We start from the raw sequence: 26,979 nt of genomic DNA, 5'->3' as shown, positions 1-26,979 counted from the left end.
TCCCTGCCAGATGGCCCCCCCCAAGCATAATCTGATGAGTCTGTAGTCAGGGTTTGGATGGCAGGGAGTGGAACGAATGACAGTCCCTTGTTTTGGTGAGGCCTCTGCCCACCATAGAACTCCTGCTGCAAGCAAGAAACAACATTATCACAAACTGGAAACAATAATTCTTGACTCCATAATTAGGTACCATTGAAGTTTCCTCATATGCAGTCTTGCATATGTAATTAGTAGAATGCAGGAAGCCATGAACCCCAAGGCCTGCAGAAATTGTCTTGCAGATATAGCTGTGTTTTTGTGGCCACTTGTTTGAAGTATGTAATCAATTGAATTGGTTTGTCTGCCGTGAAGTAAGCCATCTGGGCAGTTGAATTCAAGCTTGCACCCAGGAATGTAACTTTTTGTGATTTCTTTTTGTTTATGGTGTACCCTAGGCATGTTAGAAGCCTTTTCACAAACACCAGATGTTGTAGAAGAGTGTCCTTGTTTTCTGCCCGAATTAAACAATCGTCCATAAAAAAGATAAATTTGAATGTTTCTTTGTCTGCAAAATGCAATTACTGGTGCCAGGCACTTTGTGAAGACCCTGGGGACAGTAGATAAGCCAAAGGGCAGTGCAGAGAACTGGTAATGCAAGTAACCTGCTTTGAAGTGGAGGTATCTTCTGCAAGATTCCCTGATTGGGATATGCAGGTAAGCTTTTAAGTCTAGAGTTACCAACCAAGCATCCTTGCCCAGCATAAGCAGTAACTGTTGTAGAGTCAGCATCTTTAATTTTGGAATGTCCAGGAAAGTATTTAGAATGGATAAGTCCAGAATTGGACACCATGTGTCGTCTTTTCTGGGTACCAGGAAAAGTCTTGAATAAAAACCTTGTCCTTTTTCCTTTTCTGGTACTGGTTGAATAGCCCCCATATCCATGAGGGACAGAACTTGTTTCTGGGCCTCTGCCCACTGATTTGGAGGCAGATCTGGCCATCCGTTTGGAATTGGCGACATGTGGAAATGAAATCTGTATCCCTGGGATACTATATTTAAGACCCACTTGTCCTGGGTAATTAGATGCCAATTTTGTGCATGAAGTGCTATTTTTCACCCCAAAGGGGCTGCCAAAAGATAAGTGCTTGGAAATGGCAGAGGAAAGCCATTGAGACAGTTGACCGTGAGGGGGGGGGGGGGGCTTGCTACTTCCAGATATGGATGTGGAGGCACCCCATTGTTTTGTTCTGTAAGTTTCTTGTGACTGAAACCTGGAGCCTTTGGAGTGTTTGGCTCTGTTGGGTACTGGAAAGGACCAATTCTTAGTAGACCAGTGCCTACTGAACCTGGCTGGCTGTACTTGTAAGAAATCCTTTACAGTTTGCATAGATTTAGCTTTGTCTTCCATCTTTTTCAAACTGCTTCTGCCTTATTACCAAACAGACTGTCCTGTTGTAAAGAAGCATCCAACAATTTTGCTTTAACATGATCAGGCAGATTTTGCTCCTTGAGCCAAGCATGCCTTATCACAGTTCCAGTTACGTTGGTCCTGCAAGAAGCCTCCAAAGAATCAAAACCACATTGCAAAGTATGCTTTCCAACTTGTTCAGCTGAATGCAATAATCATGTAACTCTTCCACACAGTCAGAAATCATCATCATTTTCTGTTTCAGTAAGCCCATGACATGCTGCTGATATTTAAGCATATGAAATTGACAGTTTAAAGCCCTGATAGCCAGGGTTGCAGACGTGTAAACCTTCTTACCTCATCTATCCAGTGCCCTGGAGTCTCTATCAGAAGGGGTAGGATTTTTAGCAGTAGAAGCCTCAACACCCTTGGGACCCTGAGAAATTGTTTCAGGATCAGCAGTAGGGTTTTTAAAAAGAAATTGTGGGAGTCAGGAACCCTGTAATATCTGTCTGGCTTACAAGGAGCCGGAGGCAGGGAATCGAGATACATGTTGGATTCTGAGAAAACAAACAATATCTAAAATAGGAGGTATAGCCAAAGGCCTATGCTGAGGAAGGAGAAGGAAATCTCTAAGCCACTTTTTGGATTCTGAAAAATCCTGACTCTCCCAATGAAAATGTTCCCTTAAGGTATGCAAAGTTTCTCCAAAAGAAAAATCCTCAGGAGGGGAAGCAGAAGGGATGGATTATTCTGCATCAGAATCCTCATAAGGGGAAATAGAAAATTCTTGATCAGAAGAGGAATGAGAAGAAATGGAAACCTGATCTGAATATTTATAATCAGTGCCTTGCCTAGGCCTCTTAGCAGGAGGGGGTTGGGAACCCCTGATTAAGGTAATTAAATCCTCAGCCATTTTGATAATTTGCTTTTTAGGCATAGGGGCCTGAACATGTGGCCCCCATGAGTCAGTTTTTTTAGACAAAGAAGTTGGTTTTGGCCTGTTTTTTGATGATGGCATCTGTTTAATATACAAATCTTTAGGCCTGAAAACACCATCAGAAGCCGGTGCCTGCTCAGCGGCTCCGGACCCATCTAAGGGAGAGACATCCGCAGGTTCAATACTTAAAGTGTTTCATGGTATACTGGACTCCGAATGGGTCTCGGTAGAGGCCTGCGAATCAAAAGTAGCGGGCATCAGGGGCTGCGAAAGCACCTCACCGAGTACCGGCGACTGGCTTAGGAGAAGCTTCGTTGTCTGTTTTGGACCTCGACTGTCCTTCTCGGTCTTTTTCCTTGCGTTTTTTGTGAAGTCAGGTAGTCTGATTGCTAACCCATGACATTTCTGGATAGTTAAATCTTGAGCCAAAATATTTAGAAGCAAAAATATACAGACGCTTAGTGTGTTGGTTAAATTTAGCACAAAACTGACAGCAAGGCACGTTATGGTCAAGGCCTAGGCAAGGAATACAGTACAAATGAAAATCCTTAAGAGGTATTTGCTTCCCACAAGTAATACAATTATTAACTTTTATTGACATTGGTAAGAAGCAAGAAAGTTTCCCCAACGGGGTACTTAGCTTTAGGTTGAAGACTTCGGTTGTGAAACTCGAAAACGAAAATTTCGAGAGTTGGCTGACCGGCACTTGTGAACTGCTTCTGCTTCGGGCACCGCACGGCAAGAAAGACCAATTAAAATGGCATTGGCTGCATGTTTTATACCCCTGACTACCTGACATCATGGAAGAAGAGACAGCAACCGACACAGGACCCAAGACTTTGTTATTCAGGCCGACTGAGGGCAACCTGCCAGCAGATTAGCCAAATGTAATGACTGCAACAGTGAAACACGAAGAACATCCACCAAAAATAGTTTGTGATGCATGGTCATTGTTATCACTAAACCCTTGCCCACTCGTATTGGCATCAGCCAAAACACTGTTTATTGATCGGGGGGGGGGTATGCCAGGCCATGCTTATAATCATATTTGTCCCCATTAATTTCTTAATCTTGATTCTTTTAAGCCTCATTAGCGAAGGCAATACTAATGAATATCCGAGAATATTCATTGTCGGCTTGTACGGCCAAATCCAAAGGAGTTAATTCAGTCTTAAGTTTTTCTAACTGGAGATTGTAATCTTTAATGAGGTATTCCAAGAATTCACATCCTTGCCGATCAAAAAGGTGCAATAAGTCAACATGAAAGGATGAATTGGGAATGAGACTTGTTGGAAAACGCCACTGTCTCAAACCCTTCGGTACTTGCTGTCTACGCAAACACTCTTGCAAACATTGCATTTCCAACTGTAATTTCTTACATTTAAAAAGTTTCTGATCAAATAACTTTTAGTTGATGACAATAATATTCTCACCAGTCACTGCATTTTCAGATTGCCCGATAGAAAGTTAATTTTCTGGGCAGAGTTGCACAGAATTCTTAAGCCAGTCACTCAAGCAAGGAACTATGCTACTTAAACTGCCCGGATTAAGTTGAGGACTCCCCGGTGGTTGTGCTTCATTAACATTGTTACAAGGAATTACAGTTGGTGGTGAATGTTATACCAAACTCATTTGAGCTCAATGAAGAAATAAGAAGTTATGTACTCACCATAACGTTCCATCTGAGTAGGTATCTTCATTTGTCTGCAACCTTTGGGTATCGGATCCGATCTCTGATCCGAGCCGACAACTTATTTCACAGCTAATCGATCCGAGCTCCTAGCTCCTCCCCTTACCCATAACCCTCTGCTAACCCTGACTGACCTCAGATCAAGTTTGCCCGTATATAAGCAGCTAACAGGCTAGATACGTCCCAAAGGAACTAAGGAAGGGACATCCAGAACTAAAATCCGAAGGCCAGGGGGAAAGGAGGGGGGGATGGTTGCAGACAAATGAAGATACCTACTCAGATGGAACGTTATGGTGAGTACATAACTTCTTAATCTGAAGTAGGAACTTCATTTGTCAGCAACCTTTGGGACAGTCCCCAGCTACCTAGATCTTGGGTGGCCTTCATGGAAGGATGGTCCGGAGCACTGCGGAGCCAAAGGATGCTCTCCCTCTGGAGATAACATCCAGCTTATAATGGTTGATAAAAGTATGGGATGAGGACCAAGTAGCTGCAGAGCAAATATCATCCAACGACACTGTAGACCTAAAGGCAACAGAGGCAGATATAGAATGAGTAGAATGAGCACGTACTGCCCGAGGTGCGGGCCTTCCAGAACTTTCGTTGGCCAAGAGAATGCACTGTGATATCCATTGTGACAGAGTGACTTTAGAAACAGATTTGCCCAAGTTAAATTTGGCAAAGGAGATGAACAACTGGTCAGATTGTCTATGACCAGCCGTCCTATGAATGTAGAAGCGCAGTTTGCACATCTAACAAATACAATTTGTATTCTCCTTTTTTTGGTATTTAGGAAAGAAGACAGGCAGGTTAATAGATTGATATTCGCCTCCGAGGCCACCTTAGGAAGAAATGAGGGATTGGTCCTGAGGTATAATCTATCCTGGTGGAAGGCAAAGTACGGGGGTTTTGCACAAAGGGCCTGAAGCTCGGAAATTCTTTTCGCTGAAGTAATAGCGACCAGGAACGCCGTTTTCCTGGATAAGTACTTAAGATCAACCGAAGTGGCAGGTTCAAAAGGGGGAGCTGTCAAGGCCTGTAAGACTAGTGATAAATCCCAAGGGGGTACAATGTCTTTGATAGGTTTTGCACAATTTTGCCGTGATCAAAGGCCCTGATTCATGTCCCACATGATAATGAGAAATAGCTGCTAGTTGTACCTTGACCGTTGAACAGCTAGCCCCCTGATGAAAAAGACCTGTAAGGAACTCCAACACAGTCGGCAACAGTGCTGTGAAGGGATCTAAATTATGATGCTCCGCTCAGATAGAGAAACGCTTCCACTTACTGCGATAGACACTTCTAGTGGAAGGTGTGTGCGCCACTACTAGTATGGCTTTAACTGGGGAAGAGATACCGGGAGTCCTGACTAGGAGTGGAACTGGAGCAGCCAAGCTGTCAGCTTTAGGCTGTCTAGATTCGGGGTCGGGAGACCTAGTGGGTGAGATATTAGATCCGGTAGGGGATCCAGAATCCAAAGAGGATTCACCAGGTGAGACTACAGTTAAGGGAATCACGTTTGACGAGGCCAGAATGGGGCAATGAGGATCATTCTGCTCCCCAACAGACTGGCTTTCTGTACGAGTTTCAGCATCAGAGGTAGAGGAGGATACGCATAAAGCAGACCGGGAGGCCAAGCATGCACCAGAGCGTCTCTCAGGGATTCCCCGAGGAGGGGAGAATTCGAGCGAAGTAGCTGTTGCATTTCGTATTTGAGGGAGAGGCGAAGAGATCGCAACAGGGTTGCCCCCACACGGCAAAAATCCACTTCGCTACCTGGGGATTGAGAGACCACTCGTAAGGTGAAAGGATGGTGTGGCTGAGTCTGTCCGCTAGTATGTTGGACTGCCCGGAATGTGCGTTGCAATAAGAAAGCAGTTGGTGGAGATCGCCCATTCCCACACTCTCATGGCCTCTCGACAGAGAGGATAGGACCTGGTTCCACCCAGTTTGTTGATGTACCAGACAACTGACATGTCAGTCTGTATCGCAATAGTTCCTACAGGAAGAAGGTTGTGAAGTGCCTGCAGCACCAAGAGCACCACCCTCACCTCCAGAACATTGATATGCAAAGAGGTCTGTGTCGTTCCACGTGCCTTGGACCGTCCTACCTGAGCAATTCCCCCCCCCCCACCAGAGGAGAGAGGCATCAGTGGTCACAGTGGCGAGGGGGAGAGGCGTGAAGAAGGGACGTCCCGTATGGAGGTCCAGGGAGTGGAGCCACCACGAGAGCCCTCCTGCAAGCCCGGTTGAAGGGAATAGGATGGCTTAGGTGGAGGTGGTGTAGAAAAGACCACTGGACTTGAAGGGTCCACTGCAGGACCCTCATGTTGAGACGAGCCAACAGCAGAAGAGTGATTGCCGCCGCCATGGAGCCTAGAGCCCTCAAGACCAACTACGCCGGTGGAGCTTCTAATTGGAGGATGGCCCGCACATGAAGCCTCAGGCTTTGCAGTCGTTCCGCAGTCAGGAATGCTAGAAGGTGCCTCGTGTCTACTTTGGCTCCTATGAACTGTATCACCTGGGTCGGCGCAAGAGAGGACTTGTCCATGTTGATAGTGATGCCCAGCCGGGGGGCAAGTCGAAGGAAGCAGTCCCTGGCTGAGCAGAGTAGATGCCTTGTTGGGGCGGTCAGGAGCCAGTTGTCCAGGTATGGAAAAACCTGTATTCCCTGGAGTCTCAGGTGGGCCGCTATCACTGCTAATACTTTGGTAAACACCCTGGGGCTGTGATGAGACCAAAGGGAAGGACCCTGAACTGGTAGTGACTGGCTCCCAGCCGGAAGCGGAGAAACCTCCTGGATCGTCTGTCCATCCGAATGTGGTAGTACGCATCCTTGAGGTCTATTGAGCACATCCAGTCGTTCTCCAGCAGAAGGGGGAGGATGGATTGAAGGGTGACCATCCGGAATTTTTGTTTGGTTACTAACAGGTTCAAGGAAGAAAGGTCGAGGATTGGCCTTAAGTCCCCCGTCTTTTTAGCACCAAAAAGAACCTGGAGTAAAACCTAATCCGAACTGGTCTGGGGGGATGGGTTGGATGGCTCTTTTTTCTAGGAGCTGCCGAATCTCTGCAGCTGCTACCTCCCTCTGATCGGGTGGTACATCGGGAAGGTTTCTGATTTTGGGGACGTGATACAGGGGAATGTGATAACCTCTGGATATGATGCGAAGCACCCAGCGATCCGTTGTGATGGACTCCCAATTTGCCAGGTGCCTGGAGAAACGCCCCCCGACTGCCTCCAGAGTGGAGCAGTCGGGCCACCCCTCAGGGTTGCTGTGTGGGCCGATCAGAGAAAGATTCTCTGCACCCCAAATTTTTCTGGCCCCCTCTGCCTCTAGGGCGGCGTCCTCCCTGTCCTCCTCTGCCACGGAAAGACTGGTTGTCCGGAGCAGGTTGGGAATGCTACGATTTCCGGAACCACATCTTCTTCTGTCCCTTTTGGTTCTTGGAGAAGTACCTCTGGGTAGCAGAGAAGCGGACTCCGATGGCAGACAGCGTTTTCCCGTCCTTTTCACTCTGGACTAAAGTCTCGAACGGTCTTGCCAAATAAGGCAGAACCATCAAAAGGGGCATTCGCAAATGATGCCTTGAAGGGTTCTGCGAAGTCAGTGTTGGAGCCAGGCCTGACTTCTCATGACTAGGCCTGCTCCGCTGGCTCTAGCTGCTCCCTCAGTGGCATGGGATAAAAGCCGCATAGAGGTATTCGATATTGATCTTAGAGTGGTCATGCGAGTGGAATACAACTGCTTGTTTTCCGCAGACATGGATTCCGGGGGGGGAAGCAACGTACTCTTTGATAAGGTCTCGCTGCATCCTAATGACATGCGCCATGTAGTTCAGGGACCTTACTGAGAAGGTCGCTGAACTAAAGACCCGCTTCCCTAGGCGATCCATCGAGCGGGACTCCTTGCTCGGTGGATGCACAGAGGGACTCTCCTGAGCTAATTCCCTCTTGGTGACTGCCGCCACCAACATGGCATCTATGGGGGGACCCTTGCTCCAGTGGGACTTCTCCGAAGGGGGGCTCAGGATCCTATCGGGGCATTTGGGAACTGGCTCCACAGTGTCCGGCTCCTTCACCGCCCTGGTGGTAATTAGGTCCACCAGGGGGTCAGCCGGAGGGGACACCCAAGAGGTAGATGGGCCTGCTTCGAACGCCTCCAGGAACACGGATTCGTCAGAGGAAGCCTTGGGGGCAGACCACCCCCCCCTCCGATCCTAAGCATTTCCATGATGTCTCCGGAGACATCCTCGGGGGGTGATCTTGGGGAGCCTTCCCAGTCATCCAAATCCGTATCTTCTGTTAAGGACTCTGGGGACTCCACGTGCCTCCTCTTACATTTCCGCTTGTGAGGAACATCCTCAGGGAGGCTGTCTGAGGAGGACTCACCAGCAACGTCCTGTTCTAGTGGAAAGACCAGAGATGTCAAAGCAGGCTGTCCCCTGAGGTCGAGTGACGGAAGCCTGACCCAAACGAGAGGGAGTGCGGGATGGAGCCCTAGCATAGAGCGGGGGCCTGGATGCCCTCAACAGTGCCCTCTCCACCACCTCGAATGCCGAGGGAGAGCTGCTCTCAGTGGGATCTGACAGTCTACCTTTGCCCGGATCCGAAGGGCGGATCGGAGCCGGCGCCGAGACCAACGGATCAGAGAGGCCAGTATGCTCAGACCTGGACGGAGCCGAAGGCACACTAAACCCCGCAGAACCGAAGCTCAGAGCACGGCTCCGAGAGCTCGATCCGACAAGCTCGAGGGGAGCGTCTGCGCTGAAGTACCAGATACTGTCGGCGCCGACCCGACCCCAGCTCCGACGCGGCCCGGCTCCGTACCCAGGAAGCGGGTCGGAGAAGGAGCTACTGGGGCAAAATAGGGTGTTGAGCTCCCCCCAGAGGGGGGGGGGGGAGGCAAGAGCACTCCCATCTGCATTTGGGCCTGGATGAACCTTCTCACACGGTCCAAATCTGCTTCAGACAGGCTCCATGTTGATCTCGACGAGGCCACCGAGGCAGGCCGGGAGTGCCGCCTCGGTGACCTCAACGGAGATTGGTTCTCCCCTTCCTCGGGACCCGGTGAAAAGCATGGAGACCGGGTCCGAGAAGGAAGAGACTTAGACCTGGAAGACCTAGAGGGAGAAGCCCGCTTAGCTGGAGGGGCCGACGCGGAGGCCTCGGCCCTCCGCTTGTGGTGATTCTCCCTCTTCTTTTCCTTCCTGGCCTCTCCCTCCTCCGGCGCAGAAGCGGGAGTTTGAGTCCCGGCCGGGGGGAAGAAAGGCAGGAGTGGCTGCCACCAAGGCCTGGGAGGAGGCCACAGAAGTACCGGAGGCCGAAGCCGAATCCGGGGGCAAAAGTCCCGCCAGGATCAGCTTCGACCTCCGGTCCTTCAGTGCCCTGGGGTTGAATGCAGCGCAAATACCGCAACCATAAGATAGGTGTTCAACCCCAAGGCACCGGGCACAGAGTGTGGCCATCCACCGGTGAGAGCTTATGGCCGCACTCTGTGCACTTGGAAAAAAACAACTTTGGGGCCTCAGACATTTTTTTTTTTTTTTTGGACTACAAAACAAAAAACACTCACACGTAAGGCCCCAACTGACAGGAACACACACACACACTACGAACCAGCGAAAGGAGGGGAGGAGAACACAAAAAATAATTAAATATAGGGTTTTTAATGCTAAGGAACCTAACCAGACACACTTTGAGGGGATTTATAAGAAAATCACTTATCTAAGCAAGAGCTCGTAACCTAGCTGCTGAGTTTAAGCACGGCAAACTAGATCTGGGGTCAGTCAGGGTTAGCAGGGGGTTATGGGTAAGGGGAGGAGCTAGGAGCTCGGATCTATTAGCTGTGAAATAAGTTGCCGGCTCGGATGCTGGATGGCTCTTTTTTCTAGAAGTTTTCACTTCGAGGGCTGCTACCTCCCTCTGATTGGGTGGTACATCAGGGAGGTGCCCCGACCGGGGGGGGGGGGGGCATTTAGGAATGGGATTGAGTAACCTCTGGATATGATCCAGAGCACCCAGCGATCTGTTGTAATGGACTCCCAATGTGCTAGATGCTCCGAGAAGCACCCCCCCCCCCCGACTGCCTCCAGAGAGAAGCAGTCGGGCAAGCCCTCAGGGTTGCTGTGTGGGTCGATCGGAAAAGGGTTCCCTCGACCCAAAATTCATCTGCCTCTAACCACCCTGTCCTCCTCTGCCTCTGAAGGACGAGGGATCCGGAGCAAAATGGGATTGTTGGGATTTCCAGAACCACATCTTCCTCTGTCCTCTTTGGTTCCTGGAGGAGGACCTCTAAGGAGGTGAGAAACAGATCCCGACAGCAGACGTTTTCCTGTCCTTCTCGCTCTGGAGTAGCGGGTCGCGAACAGTCTTTCCGAAAAGCGTAGAACCGTCAAAGGGGGCGTTCGCAAAGGGCGCCTTGAAGGGTTCCGCAAAGTCGCAGAGATGGAGCTAGGCTTGTCATCATAAGACCATGCCTGTTCCGCTGGCTCTAACCACTCCTTCCGTGGCATGGGAAAGAAGCTGCAGAGGTATTTGTAATAGACTTAAGAGTGGCCATTCGTGCAGAGAAGGTCCGTTTGTCCTCCGCCGACATGGACTCTGGGGGTGACCCAGCGTACTCCGATTAGGTCTCGCTGTAGTCGAATCACGTGTGCCATATAGTTCAGTGACCTTACAGAGAAGGTTGCTGAAGCGAACATCCACTTTCCGAGGCGGTCCATCGCCCGAGACTCCTTGTCTGGAGGATGTACCGAGGAACTTTCCTATGCCAATTCCTTCTTGGTTGCAGCTGCCACCACCATGGCATCTACAGGGGCACCCTTGCTCCAAACTGTCCTGTCTTTGGGGGGGGGGGGGGGAATCCTATCCGGTCTCTTGGGTATTGGCTCCACAGTGTCCAACTCCTTCCATGCCCTGGTAGTTATGAGGCCCACCAGGGGATCGGCGGAAGGGGACATCCAAGAGGTAGATGGGCCTGCGAACGCCTCCAGAAAGACAGACTCGTCCGAGGAAGGCTTTTGGGCTGACCACCCCCCGCTAATACGAAGCATTTCCATAAGGTCTCCAAAGGAGACGTCTTCGGGGGGTGACCTGGGGGAACCTTCCCCTTCCTCAGAGTCAGTGTCTTCTGTGAGGGACTCGGGTGAGTCCAAGTGCCTCCTCTTGCACTTGTGTTTGTGAGGGACCTCCCTCGGGGGGGGGGGGGGGGCTGTCCGAGGAGGGCTCACCAACAACGTCCTGTTCCTCCATGGGAACCATCTGCGACGTAGGCGCAGGCTGTCCCTGTGGCCGGATGATGGACGATAGGCCCATCAGAGGGAATGGCGGGTGGATCCGTAGCCAGAGCCTGGGACCTCGAATCCCTCGAAAGAACCCTCTCCACGACGTCGAATGCAGAGGGTGAGCTGCTCTCCCTAGAATCCGAAAGCAGTCTCCTAGGATCCGGCACTTGGATCATCGCTGGAGATGACCCGATCGGATCCGAAAGGGCAGTGCGATCATACCTCAACAGAGCTGACGGCACACTAACCCCTCCGGATCCAACGCTCATCTCATGGTCCTGAGAGCTCGGATCCGAAAAGGGATCAGACAAACTCGAAGGTACAGTTGGAGCCGAAGTAGGAAACACTGTCGGCGCCGACACCACCCCGGCTCCGAAGCTACTCTGATCAGACAGCTCCAAACCCCGGTAGCGGGTCGGAGAAGGAGCAATGGGGGCGAAAAAGGGGGTAGAGCTCCCCCCCCCGGAGGGGGGGGGGGCAAAAGCACTCCCATCTGCAGCTAGGCCTGAAGAAATTGACGCATCATCCGATCCATATCCGTGTCAGATAAACTTCTAGTGGACCTGGATGAGGCTGCCGAGGCTGGCCGGGAAGGCAGCCTGGACAACCTCAAAGGTGACCAGGTCTCCTCCTCCAGCTCTAGGGAGAAATGTGGAGATCGAAGCCTGGAGGGGGAAGACCTGAAGACCTTAAGAGGGGAGGCTAGCTGCTTAGATGGCGGGGCCGAGGGAGTTGAATCGGCCTGCCTCTTGTGGCTACGATGCCCGTCTCTCTCCCACTCTTTATCCTTCCTGTCCTTTTTCCTCTATTCCCTTTCCTCCTGAGGAGAAGCGGGAATTTGAGTCCCGGCCAGGTGAGCGGGAACGGTCGGTGGGGCAGCTGGCGCCACGGAGGGGGAGGACGACAAAGCTAAATCCGGGGGTAAAAGGCCTGCAAGGACTACCTTAGTCCGCCTATCCCTCAAAGCCCTGGGGTTGAAGGCTGCACAGATAGTGCAGCCTGAAGAAAGATGGTCTACACCCAGGCAAATAATGCACAGAGTGTGGCCATCCGCTGGGGACAGCTTATGGCCACGCTCTGAGCATTTTGAAAGAATAGCTTTTGGGGCCTCGGACATACTAACAAGATTAGGCCCACACGCACACACCTTCACACACAGACAGAAGGGGGGAGGGGATTTAAATTTACACTAAAGAACTAAAGATAAACTACCTAGATAGAAGAGAAGGGGTGTCAAACACTTAGAAAAAGTGAATTTAAGGGAAAAAAGTTAAATCTACACAACTCACAAACCAAACGCTAGGAGCTCGTTCTTCAGATGCTTCAAGAAGCCGCAGCAAACGAGATCCGAGGGTTAGAGGGAGGTAGCAGGGCATTATGGGTAGGGGGAGAGGCTTGGAGCTCAGATCTTTTGCTAGGAAAGCTGCCGGCTCGGATCCGAATCGGATCAGATACCCACAGGTTGCTGATCATGTGAAGTTAACTACTTCAGATCAAGAGTTCTTCATGCAGGAGATATCCTAGCAATTGTTTTTGAATACACTTCAAGTACTCTATAGCAATCTTATCAACGTCTGTTGAATTTCCCCCTTTGTGCTGGGGATATGTGACTTCTTCCAGAGAGAGGGAATATGGGATTCCTGGACTATTTACAAGGATTGAGACAGGACAGGCAATGAATGATGCTGGCTGCTATTTTTAGGTACTTGCTTGGAAGGTTAACAGCAGAAGAAGGGCACAGTTTAAGTTTAAGAGTAGTTTTATACACACGTAGGCACAGGTTTGAATATGAAAATGGATGTGAAGATGTGTTGGGCAGGGTTGGGATTAGATGTTGAGGAATCCTTGGTTAAGAGATGCTATACTATGTATACGGAACTGTATTTCAGTTTTGAGTGGTGAGTAATCGGGAGAGAGGTTTGGGTTGAAATCTTTGCTTAGGAAGCAAGATTTCTTTAATGGATGTCGAAATTTAAGGTTGTGTTTGGTATTATTCTGAAAGTTATTAGAGTACAGTTTATTGCCTTTATTTTCTTTTTAGTCTGATTGTGAAGCATCCTGAAGTTTAAGATATTGAGGTGCTTTATATTTTTGCCATCTTTCCATCCTTTTTCTCTATCCTGCATTAGCATTCTACTCTTGTTTGGACAGCCAAACTGCACGATTCATTTTTAGTCTCTTCCTTCTAGGAGTTGCAAGGCTATTTAGGATATTTAGAAAAGTTGTACTGAATTCACGTACAACTTCGTCTATGGGAAGGAGTTTTAGGAAGTTCCAGCTAATAGAGGACAGTGGAGTAATGAACATTTCTTGGTTAATCTTGGGAAGGTTGCGTGTTGTTTTAGAAGAGTCTATACTATATCCTCTAAGAGACGTCCAATTAAACGCCTCTTCATTGACACGTAAACAACGAAAGCAGAAAACTTTGAACATTCACATCAGCGATTTATTTTCCCCTGGGAAAGAAATGGCTTGCCCTCAACACAAAAACATCACTACAGACTAAGGGGGGGGGGGGGCGGGGGGTTCACCCCCCCACACACACGACCCCAACGTGGGGGGCTGTGCCCCTCATACCCCCTAACTAAATATACCAACTCTGAGATCCCACTACAGTGGGGAAGACGGCAAACTAACAGGGATAGCCAAGAGATTTCTTTCCCAGGGAAAGAAATAGCTGATGTAAACATTCAGCGTTTTCTACTGTCGCTGTTTAAGTGTCGATGAAGAGGCGTTCAGTGGAATGCCTCTTCGAGGATATAATATAGACCTGTTTCAGAAATATGCGGTTTAACTGGATGAAAGAAGTGTCTGGTTGTATAGACAGAGATAATCAGTGAGTGCACCTGACATTTTACTTGTGGTGGAGCATTTGCTAGGGTCTAATACTGGGATACAGGTTAGTAGTGAATTTGATGTGTTGTTATAATGTGTGGGGCTAGCAATTAGTAATTAACTAGAAATTAACTAGTAATTAACTAAAAAGTAGTAACCAGCAATTAGTTTTGTGAAACATGCAAGTTCATGCTAAATGTAAGGGAGTTAGAGTTTATGCCCCACCAATTAACATTCGCATCACCTAGTAATAGTTTTTCTTGTGGAAATGTTATGGATATCCACTAGAGGAGATCCTCCACTACAGCTGTATTGTCACCAGAAGGAACATAAAACGACAGTAATGGATATTTTGTTTATAACTGTGTACTTTGAGAAAAACAGTAAAGCTCTGTTGAACTGAATTTTGGTATTGGTTTGCTGCAAGGGTAAATGTGGTAGGCATTGGGAAATGTTAAAACAATACCACCTTTCCTCTTTAAACGGTCATTATGGAGGACATTATAGCCAAGAGATGTAACCTTTGAGTCAGTTATGCTGGGTTTAAGCAAAGTTTCAGTTACAGTGAGAATGTCAGGCTTATGCTGGGTAATCCTATTTCTTATGTTTCTAATATTTAATGCAGTATAAAGTAGATCACCAGGGTTGGAGATTGGCTGTTGTTGGGTTACAGAAGTACGTGTGAGGGAATTATCTCTGTGTTCATTGTGATAGGTGAAGCCAGGATTAAGGTGTATATCTCCTCCTAGAAGAATTTTCGTATATTGGGGAATTATGTACACTTTTTTTGGATAAGATTCTCGTACTTAATTTTGTTTTGGTTTGAGCTGAAGTGCAGTTAAATTTTATTTTACATTTGTTAATCGAGATAGTCCGACTGGATACATGTCCATTTTTAGTGAAGGCCCGGGGAGAAAAGCTCCAAGATAATACACAGTGAACATTTAGTAAAGGCTAGTTTCAAGCAGATTACAGTTATAAGCAATACCAGCATTTAGCACATATAGTACTTATTTTCAAAGTTAAACATACATAACATTACATTCTGGTTTAAGACACACTGAGCAGCAGCTATACAACTGACCCTTCCTGAAATGGAGTGGTAGAAAAAAGTTAGTAGTTTAAGGCACCTAAGAAATAGAGAGGTCACTAGTCGGAGTTAGTGAAAGGACATAACCAATGAGTTTTGAAGTATTTCTTGAGTTTGTTTTTGAATTGAGTTAGTGAGAGTTCTAGGGTCAAGTCAGCTGGGAGTCTGTTCCATATTTTTCCAACAGAGTTGGCAAACAAGTCCCCAGCTGAGTAGTTGGATTTGTATGTTTGAACTAGGAGTCTAGTGGATCATCGCAGTGGCCGGGTGCTAGTGTAGGGGCGGATATTTTTTAGTGCAGGTGTATTTTCTGGTTGGGAAAGGACTTTATGTGCCACTATTAGCTGGTTGAACTGCAGTAGGCTTGGCAGTTTAAGCCAACATAGGTGAACTGCCAAGTTCCTATTCCTTTTAATTCCTATTTAGGCTGCCAAGCCTAAATCAGTCTATATTTAGAATAAAAGTGAGGGGCAATATTAAACAGGTTTAGTGCAATGTGTGGAGAGTGTAACGAGGAAGTATAGACACGTGACTGAAACAGATTTGGAGAGATGTTGACACATACTAATGAGTCATGGTAGGATGAAAGATGGCACACTAGGAGGAGAAGAATAGAAGATAAGCTGAGGAGTGGCATAAGTATAGGAATCTGTATTTTATAGATGTCGGGTAGTGGGGAAGTAGCAATGGAGGATGAAACAAGTGGTTATAGGGTACCAAGAGATTCAGTGATGGTGGCTTCGGACAGCGGGTACAGGATAGATAAGGACAGAAGTATTTTCTACAAAAGAAGAGAATTAGGTTATCCTGGTATCTTCCCTGGAATGTTAGGAATAGAGGGATACAAAAGGCTGGAGTATAATGATGCAGTCAAAAAAAGAAGAAATTAGGATTAATTGTAGGAAAAGTAAAAGATACTACCTATCTATTCCAAACTGTATTAGGGAGGGCTGTGATTATGAATGGATATAGTGCAAAGCAGTATGGGAGGGAGAAAGACAGTTGGAAATGGGACTAAAAATTAAATCGAGATTAAGTAGGAAAAGCAACAGACGCGGCTGTATGGAAGTAGCAAGGTCATTTGGAGAGGGTTTTGGAATAACGCATCAGAAATGTGAATATAGGGAGCAGAATGCTAGAGTAAGAGGGGAACATAGAAAGGCAGAGTGTAGCGGGTTTCCCACCCTCAGGTCAAATTATAACAAAGACAAAATCATTTTACAGCCAGTACACAGCAATTAAAGAGATACAACTTAAAACAAGTTGTCTGTCAGTCATTTCCTGAGGCTAAATAGCCGACATATGCAGTATAGTCTACTGGTCAAGAAATAGGGGACAGTGGCCAACTTAGTAAGAGGTCCTTAGAGTGCATGGATTATATCAGAGACTTACATACACGCAGAGGTACAGAGCAAATTATCAGAACATGACACTCCTCTGATAAGCACAATATAAACCTATTACTTAGTAAGCATTCATGGGATTAACCAGTACATTAAAACAGTGATATATACCAGAGCACTAGCAACTCACGTTACATGCATATGATCTAAGAGAAATACACTCAGCGTACATAAAGCTTATCCAATCTGAAATAAATAGTTACAAATACAATGCACTACCATAAACGTTTACACAGTCTTAAAACAAATAGAATGTAATAACATATCACATATTCCTTCATCTTAAGTTAAAATAAATAACTCTCCCTTACCTTGAAACGTGTAGGTTTTCCCAGCATTGGTAACTCCATATGTAAAAAGCAAAGAATTTTGCCCATACAAAAATTCTTGCACCAGCTGTTTCACAGTACTGTCAAACAACTCTTCTTGTGTTGTAACGGGCCCAAAAACCTAGGAATTAATTATATACATGAGATGAACAACAGGGGAAAAATATGATGTAAATAACTGCTCCTTGACAACGCAGTCTGGGAATGTACTGAAAATTTATGCATGCTCCAAATTTTCAGCATTGGCTAGTTACCTATAGCACCATGCAGCCCTGGTATATGAAGTAGCAGAAAATCCCATTATTATAGAACAGTTTCATGCGATGATGACAGTACAGTTACATGGCTGTTCACAAAGTTAACTGCAATACTAACAGCACACCAGTGAATAAAACAGTCACCCCAACTCAAGGATCCCTGAAGAAAGAGGGGAGAAAGGAGAACTGGTACTACAACAGTGAAATACTTTATCTACTATTATGAAGTGATTAACACAACTTTACAATGCTCTTCGATTAGTTTACTTCTTTAGCAGTAACTCTTTCATAGTTCTCTCTTGTACCAGCTTTGTCCCAGCTGAGTGGGGGCCAGCCACTGCCATTTCCTTTGCACAAAGGTGGAGCATCCACACATCCGGGAAATTAGACCGATCAGCCTGACTAGCCGGATCTGCAATCATGGACCTCATTAACAGGGACATTTGAGTTTGGCTTCGTCGAGGAGGTCATTTCTACTAAATTTGGTAGGACTTCTTTGAGACTGTCACCAAAGCCATGAACGAGGGGAAGACAGTGCACACTGCCTACCTTGACCAGGCCAAAGCCTTCAACACTATTCCCCACTCTGGCATAATAGATGAACTCTTTCAACTAGGCTTCAAAACATCTGTTATCAGATGGGTAGCTAACGAGCTCATTGACAGAACCCACCTAGTCAAAATACGGGAAGCCACCTAAAAGCTGTAGGCCCGCAACGAGCAACATACCCCAGGGTTCAGTCTTGGGGCTACTGTTATTTCAGAAATACTTTTCTGAGGTGCAGGCCAAAACCACTGGGCTATAGCTGAACAAGTTTGCAGATTACTGCAAGCTGGGTGCAGTCAACAATTCCCCTAGTGATGTGGACATCCCCCAAGAGGGTCTCACCCAAATGACTGGTGCCAGAAAGATGGCCTCAAGCTGAGTAACACAAAATGCATAATCATTCCCCTTTGGGGAGAGCAACATCCCCACCAATTATCACATTAATAACAAGATCTAAGCACGCAATCAGTCGTGAGGGATTTGGGCACCCAGGTTGATAGCAACCTGACTTTTGACCACCGTGTTACTTCCGTTGTACTGAAAGCTTTCTACATGGCCCACCTCATAAGTAAGGGTCTCTCATTCAGGCACAAGAAGGTCATAAACATCCCTGTATTCTTATAAGGCCCATTACTGAGTACAATGCCCTACTCAGCATGTACCTCACAAAGCACATTCTGCAGCTGGAGTGACCACAGAGGTTCATCACCAGGAGAATCCAAGGCCTCAAAACTCCACCATACAAAGACAGGCTAAAAGTCCTATCCCTCTACTCAGTTTCATACAAACTCCTCAGAGTTTACCTCTGTCTGGCTTACAAGGCGATCTTGGATTCTGCCTTGATGGGACTGTTGCATATCTGCAAGTCAAGCTCCACTCGAGTAACCTGCACGAGTGGCCTCAACCTAGTCTCTGACATCAATAGGACTTCTGGCGGGACAGTTGTGTCCCAGAAACCACTTCTTCATATCAAGAAGAGTACCTCTTTTGCCCCTTTTTATGCTCAACTTGGATAACCTGGATGGAAAGCAGAAAATACATCACTGGGATGCCACCAGTGTCCCTGCTGGACAGGGGCATCGGGTGCTGACCTGTCTAAAACATGAGCTAAACTCTTGGACTAGGCTTATAAGGGCCTTAAGCCCAATAGCCTAGTAACTTCCTATGACAAATATAACCAAAGGAGAAGGCTACGAAAAACTACACACTAGGGATGCCCCTTGGTTCAAAATCGGATTTATTAAACATGTGCTTAATAAATCCGATTTTGTACTTAGGGGCGTCCCTAGTGGGTGGTTCTTAGTAGCCTTCGCCTTTGGGTATATTTGTTACTGGTTTCGTTTGCTGAAGGCTGCTTCCTCTCTTGAATTTTTCTTTAGTAACTTCCTATGATCCTATAAGATTCTCGAACCTTATGGACTAGGTCGGTAGTTACCCTTGTGAGGACTAGCCTGAAGGTGCCCCTGCAAAATGGCAGTGACAAATCTTGCTCTGGTTCTTTACAAAATCTGAGAGCATGCAAGTTCTGGATATGGTGTGGACATATCAGCCACAATGATTCAAAGACAAACAGGGTGCTGTCCTCCCCTCCCCAGGAAAGCAGCAGTGACTGCAGTGGCCTTAGAAGAAAGGGTTCTAATGTGGCCTGAGGTTTTTCACTAAGGGCTCTATTCTTAAACTCAGCTGAAGGAAAGCAAGGGATTTCTAGGCAAAAAGGGGGCAATATTTACCATTTTTGCTTATCTTCCTCCATAGTCTTAGCACACAACCTGTGGTGAGACCTGGGTACCCAGGTTGACAACATCACATAGCAGCAGTGGTCAAAAAAGTCTTTTACTTGGTTCATCTCATAAGTAAAGTGACTGCATCCAGAAGAAAGGATGATTACTGCTTTATACTCCTCCCTCATTAGGTCAGTAATTTGGATCACCACACCCGTTTGGTATGTACCTCTCCAAACACCTGCACCAACTGGAAAGACCACAGAAATACCTCACAAAGAGAATCCTATGCGGACAGGCTCAAATCACTATCACTCTACTCGGTATAGTACAGATTGCTCACAGGTAATCCGTGTCTCGCATACAAGGCAATGTCAGACCCTACCGTACTACAGATGCATCATATCTGAAAGTCTAACTTCTTGCCCACTGCCCACTCGAAAGGCCGAAATCTAATATGCGACATCAACAAAACCTGCTGGAGAGACAGGCTTCTCTCCCAGAGTCTGCCCAGTTTCTGAAATAGACGGGTCAGCCTCTGGGAGACAGGTCTGCCTCCCAGAGGCCGGCCCGTCTCTGGAATAGACTTCCCATATACGTCAGAGTACCTCACTGACCCTCTTCAAGTGCAGCTTAGAGGAGTGGATGGGAAACCACAGATTTGTCCCAGGGGTTCCATTTGTGTACCTCATTGACAGGGGTGACAGGTGCTGACTGAGATTTTTTGGGGGGGATAAACTCTTGTCTAGGCTTGTAAGGGCCTCAAGGCCATTAGCCTAGTAACCTCCTATGATTCTATTCTGTATCATTCCAGGTAGTGAGGTGTTTGGGGGGAGGGAAGCAGAGAAAAAAGTAACTACCCACCTTATGAATACATCTGTTGCCTACAACCTGCTTTCTGCAGCCTGCTGAAGAATTTTCTGAATAGTCTTACAGAATTGGAAGAGGATTCCTCACTAGTACACCCACATGTGAGAGACAGGCACAGAAATACATCCCTGCATACTATGCACACTTGTGGTTCCTGCACTCAGCTGGTCTACCAAGGATGTCTCCTTAAGCAGGATTTAAGCAGCCCTGAAGGCCATTATGGATTCCTGTGGCAGATCCTGAACCAGCCTGAAAAATAGGTAGGAGAAAGTCCCTGCCTGTTGAAGTACACCACTGCATTGCATGAGGATGTAAAAGATTATACCAAAAGAGCTTCAATGCCTTCTTAGCTAGAATGACAACTAGCATTTATTTTTTTATAGCTCCTCCTATGCATTTTGTCCCACCCCTTCTCCCCAGGATTCTTTTCCTTGAGCTGGTATCCCCAGCAGTGCCAGAGGAATTCATAGTGCACATCTGGAGATCCAGGCCAACAACACACATGCCCTACTCGAACAGCACCAGTTTGATCCACCTTGACAGTTTCATTTTGATTTGGAACAATAATGGTACAAAGCCCTGAAAGATTAAGTGCGTTAGCACCATATTTTAGGGAGAAATCTTGGTTTTGAAATAAAGTCAAAGTTAACTGCAGAGCATTAACAATTTCCCCTGGAGTGCTGACTGGATTAGACCATTGTCTTAGCTATACGGCTGCCTTTGCTCTGCAATTCCTGTTGACAAGTAATAAACATCATGGGGGCAGTAAATAAACTGAAGTGCATGAAGGTGAAATGATAATGACACCTCCCTGTTTCAACTGTGAGAAATCATCTGTCCACTCTGGCTATGGGTACATGTAGATAGACGTTCCTTAGGTTCAAGGTGACTATGTAAGCTTCTAAGAGGAGGAGGAGGACAAAGAGGAGCACAAGAACGTTCTACAAGGTTCACATTGTGAATTTCAGTAACTTTAGAAGCTTGTTTAGTCTTGACTGCTGCAAGCTGAGCTTCCACATTTTATTTATTGTTATTTGATATTTGTTAACCGGGTCAGTCCATCTGAATCAATGGCCCGTTTTCAGTGGAGACCAGAGGATATAAAAAGTTTAGACACCCCTGTTAAAATGTCAGGTTGTGATATAAAAAAAAAATGTGATCGCAGTAAATCATTTCAAAACTTCTCACCTTTAATGTGACCTATAACCTGTACAATTCAATTGAAAAACAAATCTGTTAGGGTAAAAAATAAAAACACGTACAATAAGCTGGTTGCATAAAAGTGTGCACACCCTTAAACAAATACTTTATTGAAGCATCTTTTGATTTAATTACACCATTCAGTCTTCTTGGGTACACACCTGCCATCAATTGGAGAGAGACTGATTAACCCCAAATAAAGTTCAGCTGTCCTAGTAGGATTTTCCAGACACTTACTCAGTTGCCTGCTACAGCAAAAGCCATGGTTTGTAGAGAGCTTACAAAGCATCAAAGGGATCTCACTGTTGAAAGGTATCTGTCAGAAGGGTACAAAAAAATTTCCAGAGCAGTGGATATACCATGGAACACAGTGAAGACAGTCAAAAAGTGATGAAAACATGGGACAGTGACATTGCAAAGAACTGGACGTCCCTCCAAAACTGATGAAAAGACAAGATGAAAACTTTTCAGGGAGGCTGACAAGAGACCTACAGCAACAAAGAAGGAGCTGCAGGAATTTCTGGCAAGTACTGGTTGTGTACTACATGTGAGAAGAATCTCCCATATTCTCCATATGTCTTGGCTATGGAGTAGGGTTGCAAGACCTTTTCTTACAGAGAAAAACATTCAGGCTGGGCTAAATTTTGCAAAACAATACCTCTCTCTCTTTCGGCTTTTCCCAGTTAGGGGTCACCACAAAGGATTCTCTTGTCCGCTCATGATTGGCAGTGGAGTCTTACGGTGTCGAGTTGCCAGCCCGGTGCCCAACCTTCCACAGAAGGCACACACACGCACTCATGCCTAGGGTCAATTTTAGCATGTCCAATCCACTTGCAGCATGTCTCACAAAAGCATATGGGAAAATATGTTATCATCTGATGAGACCAAGGTTGAACTTTCTGGCCACAATTCCAAAAGGTACATTTGGCACAAAGATACTTTGCATCACCAAAAGAACACCATCCCCACGGTGAAGCACTGTGGTGGCAGCATCATGCTTTGGGGGTGCTTTTCTTAAACTGGAACTGGGGCTTTAGTCAAAGTGGAAGGAATTATGAACAGTTCCAAATACCAGTCACTTTTCGCCCAAAACCTTCAGGCATCTACTAGAAAGCTGAAGATGAAGAGGAATTTCACCTTTCAACACGACAATGACCCCAAGCATACATCTAAGTCAACAAAAGAAAGCTTTCACCAGAAGAAAACTAAAGTTTTGGAATGGCCCAGCCAGAGCCCAGAGCTAAATCCAACAGAAAATATGTGGGGTGACCTGAAGAGGGCTGTGCACAAGAGATGCCCTCGCAATCTGACAGATTTGGAACGCTATTGCAAGGAAGAGTGGGCAAATATTGCCAAGTCAAGATGTGCCGTGCTGATAGACTCCCACCCAAGAAGACTGAACGCTGTAATTAAATCAAAAGGTGCTTCAACAAAAGTACTAGTTAGTGCACACTTACGCAACTAACTTATTGTAAGTTTTTTTTTTTTTTTTTTAATATATTTTTCCCCTAACAGATTTGTTTTTCAATTGAATTGTACAGGTTATAGGTCACATTAAAGGTGAGGAATGTTTTGAAATGATTTATTGTGGTCTCATTTTTTATATCACAAAAACCTGGCATTTTAACAGAGGTGTGCAAACTTTTCATATTTACTGTAGTAGGAAATATACAAAACTCAAGAAAAACAGGGCAGCAATACAACATAAGCAAAAATTGTATAAGCAGTAATCAGGTGAAAAGAATAACGAATAAAAATAAAAACAAAATCAAGTAAACACAACTAGTACATTTAAGTATTTACAATAATGACATATCTTATCCAAGTAGCATAATGTAGTATTGTCTAGTGAGCAGATTAGTCAATGAATTATTAGATGTAGACAGGAAGTGAAAAGAAAAAGAAAGGAAAAAGCAAATTATGGAGGATTTAGGCAAGGACAGGCTTGAGTTCAGAAAGAAGTGCTTGACTTCCGTTTAAAACAGCTGGAACTTAGCGATGCTATGAATGTGAGATGGTAGCCTATTCCACACATGGGACACAGTGTGTTTATAGAGCAGTTTACAATAAGTTTTGTTGGATTTATAGATGTCTAGAAAGTGCTGGTCGGAACTAAGAGACCAGGTTGGGGTAGAAGGGGATACTAAGGTAGAGTGTGATGGGCAGGCTAGCAGTTTGTTGAGTAGGGAGTGTGTTAGCTGGGCAAGTAGTAAGATGCATTCTATACTTGGGACTATAAAAATTCTGCAGTAAAAGCACTTTCCTTGGTCCGCTTTTGTAACCTTCTATGGCTCAGCACAACAGCAGGCCTTGTAGAAAGAGATAGACCAAGGGTTTTGATCCCTGGGTCCTGTGAAATACCAGGGAACTTGATTTTCTTAGCAACTGTATTCCACATCTCTGCATTAACATCTAAAGTGCCCATTTGTTTTGGGTGACCTTCATAAAAGGGCTACACAACTATCTTGTGTGTTGGAAGGGTTTATAAAGAGTTCAGGGTGGGTTTAGAGGGATGAACACAAATCACAGTGGGACCCTCTCTCTGTGGGTTTTGGCCCGAGGACCCCCAAGCTCTCTCTTTTGGTCTGGTCACTATTTCTTACTGGGACCCTCTCTCTGTGGGTTTTGGCCCGAAGACCCCCAAGCTCTCCCTTTTGGTCTGGTCACTATTTCTTACTGGGATCCTCTCTCTGTGGGTTTTGGCCCGAGGACCCCCAAGCTCTCTCTTTTGGTCTGGTCACTATTTAGATTACTTGCCCTTCTGCTGCTTTCCTTCTTGCCTCTAGAAGAGATACAACTTTCAATAAGGTAGCTGCTGCTGTATTTTGGGGCAGGGGAGTGAAATAACCTTGTTCTAATCTTCCTCTCTTCCTCCAGTCTTTGACACATTTTCTCTAGTGAATCTAAAGGGAGCCCTGCATTTACATGGAGTGTCCTCAGCCGAACTTGCCTCCACAAAACTAACACCAGTTTCTGCCCTGCATGAATCATCTACTGCATCATATCCACATTTAATGGAGCACCTGGCAAACCAAGAGCTTATTCTGCATACGTCAAACACTACATTTCAAGTCTTTGCCCTCTCATGCCTTGAGCCTTGTCTAAACGTTGGGACAGTAGAGAGCCCCCGGTACATTAGCCTGCAAGTATGGCAATTAAGGACCATGGAGGTCAGGGAAGCAGAACTTACAGGCCCACAAAGAGGGGAGGCTAAAGGCCCGAAAAGATCAATGTTAGAAAAATAAACACAGACACACTCATTTTAGCAAAAAAACATACAAAATTGTATAGGAGGAACTGGTACTGCAGCAATGATCATTCGAACAGCCATTATTATGGTACGTTTACTTACACTGCTGTAGTAGGTTCTTCATTTCTGCATTAGCCTTAGCAATGTGGCTAGACTACCATAGCTTACACGGATTGGAAGGGAGAAAGACGACGGTCCTGGAGTCCCTAAAAAATTAGTGCAAGCAAAGCTTGTTCTAGACCTGAAGAAGGTATATAGTGTGTTGTGCTTTGTAATATGCAGAAGGGACTAAGTTGCTTCTTATAGAACGCTCATTTTAGAATCTCCCCCCCCTTTCAAAAAGGCAAAGATGAAACCAAAGACCCTGATAGAGGAAAGCCTCGACACCGACAAGAATTACAATTTGCTTTGGGTATAACAAAGGGTAATAGCATGAGACAAACAGTTGAGATAATCAAGGCCAAAACAGACTACCCTTTTGCTACCTTCATAAGAAGTGAAGAACCCATCAGTCTCTCAAGATAAGAGTTCTCTGTGGACAGAGTATATGGAGAATACCTCATTTTTAGGTTCCGGAAAAAAGACAAGATGATGATTGACAGCATGGCCCAAAGTAAGCCTGGATACCACTTTTGGCATAAAAGGAGGATTAATTCTTAAGGAAACTCAGTCTTTGCAGAAATTTATATAAAGCTGATACACCATAAACAGGCTGCAACTCAGATATTCTTCTTGCATAAATCAGAGCAATCAGCAAAGCTGTTTTCCATTTTAGGAACCACAAATGAACCCATTGAGCTCATTCAAATGGAGCAAGAGTTAATTGTTCTAAAACAAAGTTAAGATCTCAAGGATGAGCCACCTGTTTTCTAGAAGACTTGGTAACACCCCTTTCAAAAACATTTTAAAACTGGAAGGCATTAAAAGGGAAGGATCTAGGGGCAAACATGCTGAAATAGCAAAGAAATAGACAATAATAATGAAGCATGAAAGGCCAGAGCATAGTAACTGTCAGATACTGCAGGACCAGAGCAATACTGTCCTGGTTCTTTCTTGGCACCAAGTAGAAAATCTTTTCTATTTGCTAATATATGGATTTCAGGTTTTCTTGCCTTCTTTAACATCTACTACACATCCTCAAAGTTTAAATACCTCTTTACGTACTTAGAATCTATTACTCAAGCAAATATTTGTAGTGGTTTCAAACTGGGATGTATCGAACATCCCCTGAACTGTACAGGTCTAGTCTGGGAGGAAGCTTGGGGTAATCGCCCTTTGCCATTTTCAAAAGGAGGGAGAAATTAAAGTTAGTTATATACTCACCATAATGATAGATTTATGTTGTTGGTCACCTAGTTCAACCTGTGGGATTTCAGATCCATCTCAGATCAGACACCAGCCGATTCTAAAAACTTTAGCTCATCTTGGCTCCACATCCCTTACCCATGACTAACAAATTCTCCATGAGCTCTCCAGATAGAGTTTTCCTCACTTGTCAAAATACAACATCAACTAGTCCTCACTTCCTCCACAAATACAGAGTACACCCAGGGGAAATGTCAGACTAGGCAAGCAGAATGAAAAAATTCTGCCGTCTGGTCATCACAAAAAGAAGACTCACCAAATCAATAAAAAGTTCAGAAGCTGGAGGGCAGAAAGGTTATACCAGATGGAAAGAAACACGGATCTATTCTTATGAAGAGGACATAAAACTTTTGTATCCAATGTTGTCTGTTCCATGGGGATTCAACTTGTGAGATACAGTCACAGTCCACAGCTGCAGCAAATCCTCCCCAAGAACTAAGGATATTCCGCAACACAGTAGAACCCAATAAGGCCCTGGACTTTACAATGACACAAAAGTGTGGTGACCCAGCCAAGCAGCAGCAACAGCACAAATCACCCACAGGAAGTCTAGAAAGTAAGGTTGTGTGAGTAGACTTCCCCAGGATATGTGTTGCCACCAGAAACTTCTGCCAAATCGCCCACCGCCAGATTCCAAACAGCCTGCCGAAAGAGGGCAAGAATGTGTTCCCTCCAATTGTTGAGATACCAGACTGACATTTTGTCAGTCTGCACTATAATCGCAACTCTGAGGAGGACATCCTGAAAAACTTGCAAAGCTAGGAGGACCACTCATCCCCAGAACGTTGATGTGAATGCGAGCTCCTGCGG

General features: G+C 45.9%; 1 protein-coding gene across 5 annotated transcripts in view; it reads right to left on the bottom strand.

Annotated features, from left to right (window-relative positions):
• KIF20B (kinesin family member 20B) overlaps window positions 1-26,979 on the bottom strand; it is a 1,912,547-nt gene that overhangs the window by 1,769,187 nt on the left and 116,381 nt on the right. For all 5 annotated transcript variants that reach the window (XM_044056921.1, XM_044056924.1, XM_044056926.1 and 2 more), the window contains exon 5: window positions 16,943-17,081. In XM_044056921.1, coding sequence (XP_043912856.1) covers window positions 16,943-17,081 — 139 coding nt within the window. The remainder of the gene's footprint in view (window positions 1-16,942; window positions 17,082-26,979) is intronic.

The sequence above is a fragment of the Protopterus annectens genome, chromosome 14.part0 (genome assembly GCF_019279795.1).
Source record: "Protopterus annectens isolate FY-2018-M chromosome 14.part0, PAN1.0, whole genome shotgun sequence".
NCBI classification, from domain to species: domain Eukaryota; kingdom Metazoa; phylum Chordata; order Ceratodontiformes; family Protopteridae; genus Protopterus; species Protopterus annectens.
This window is presented reverse-complemented; position numbering and strand designations above follow the sequence as displayed.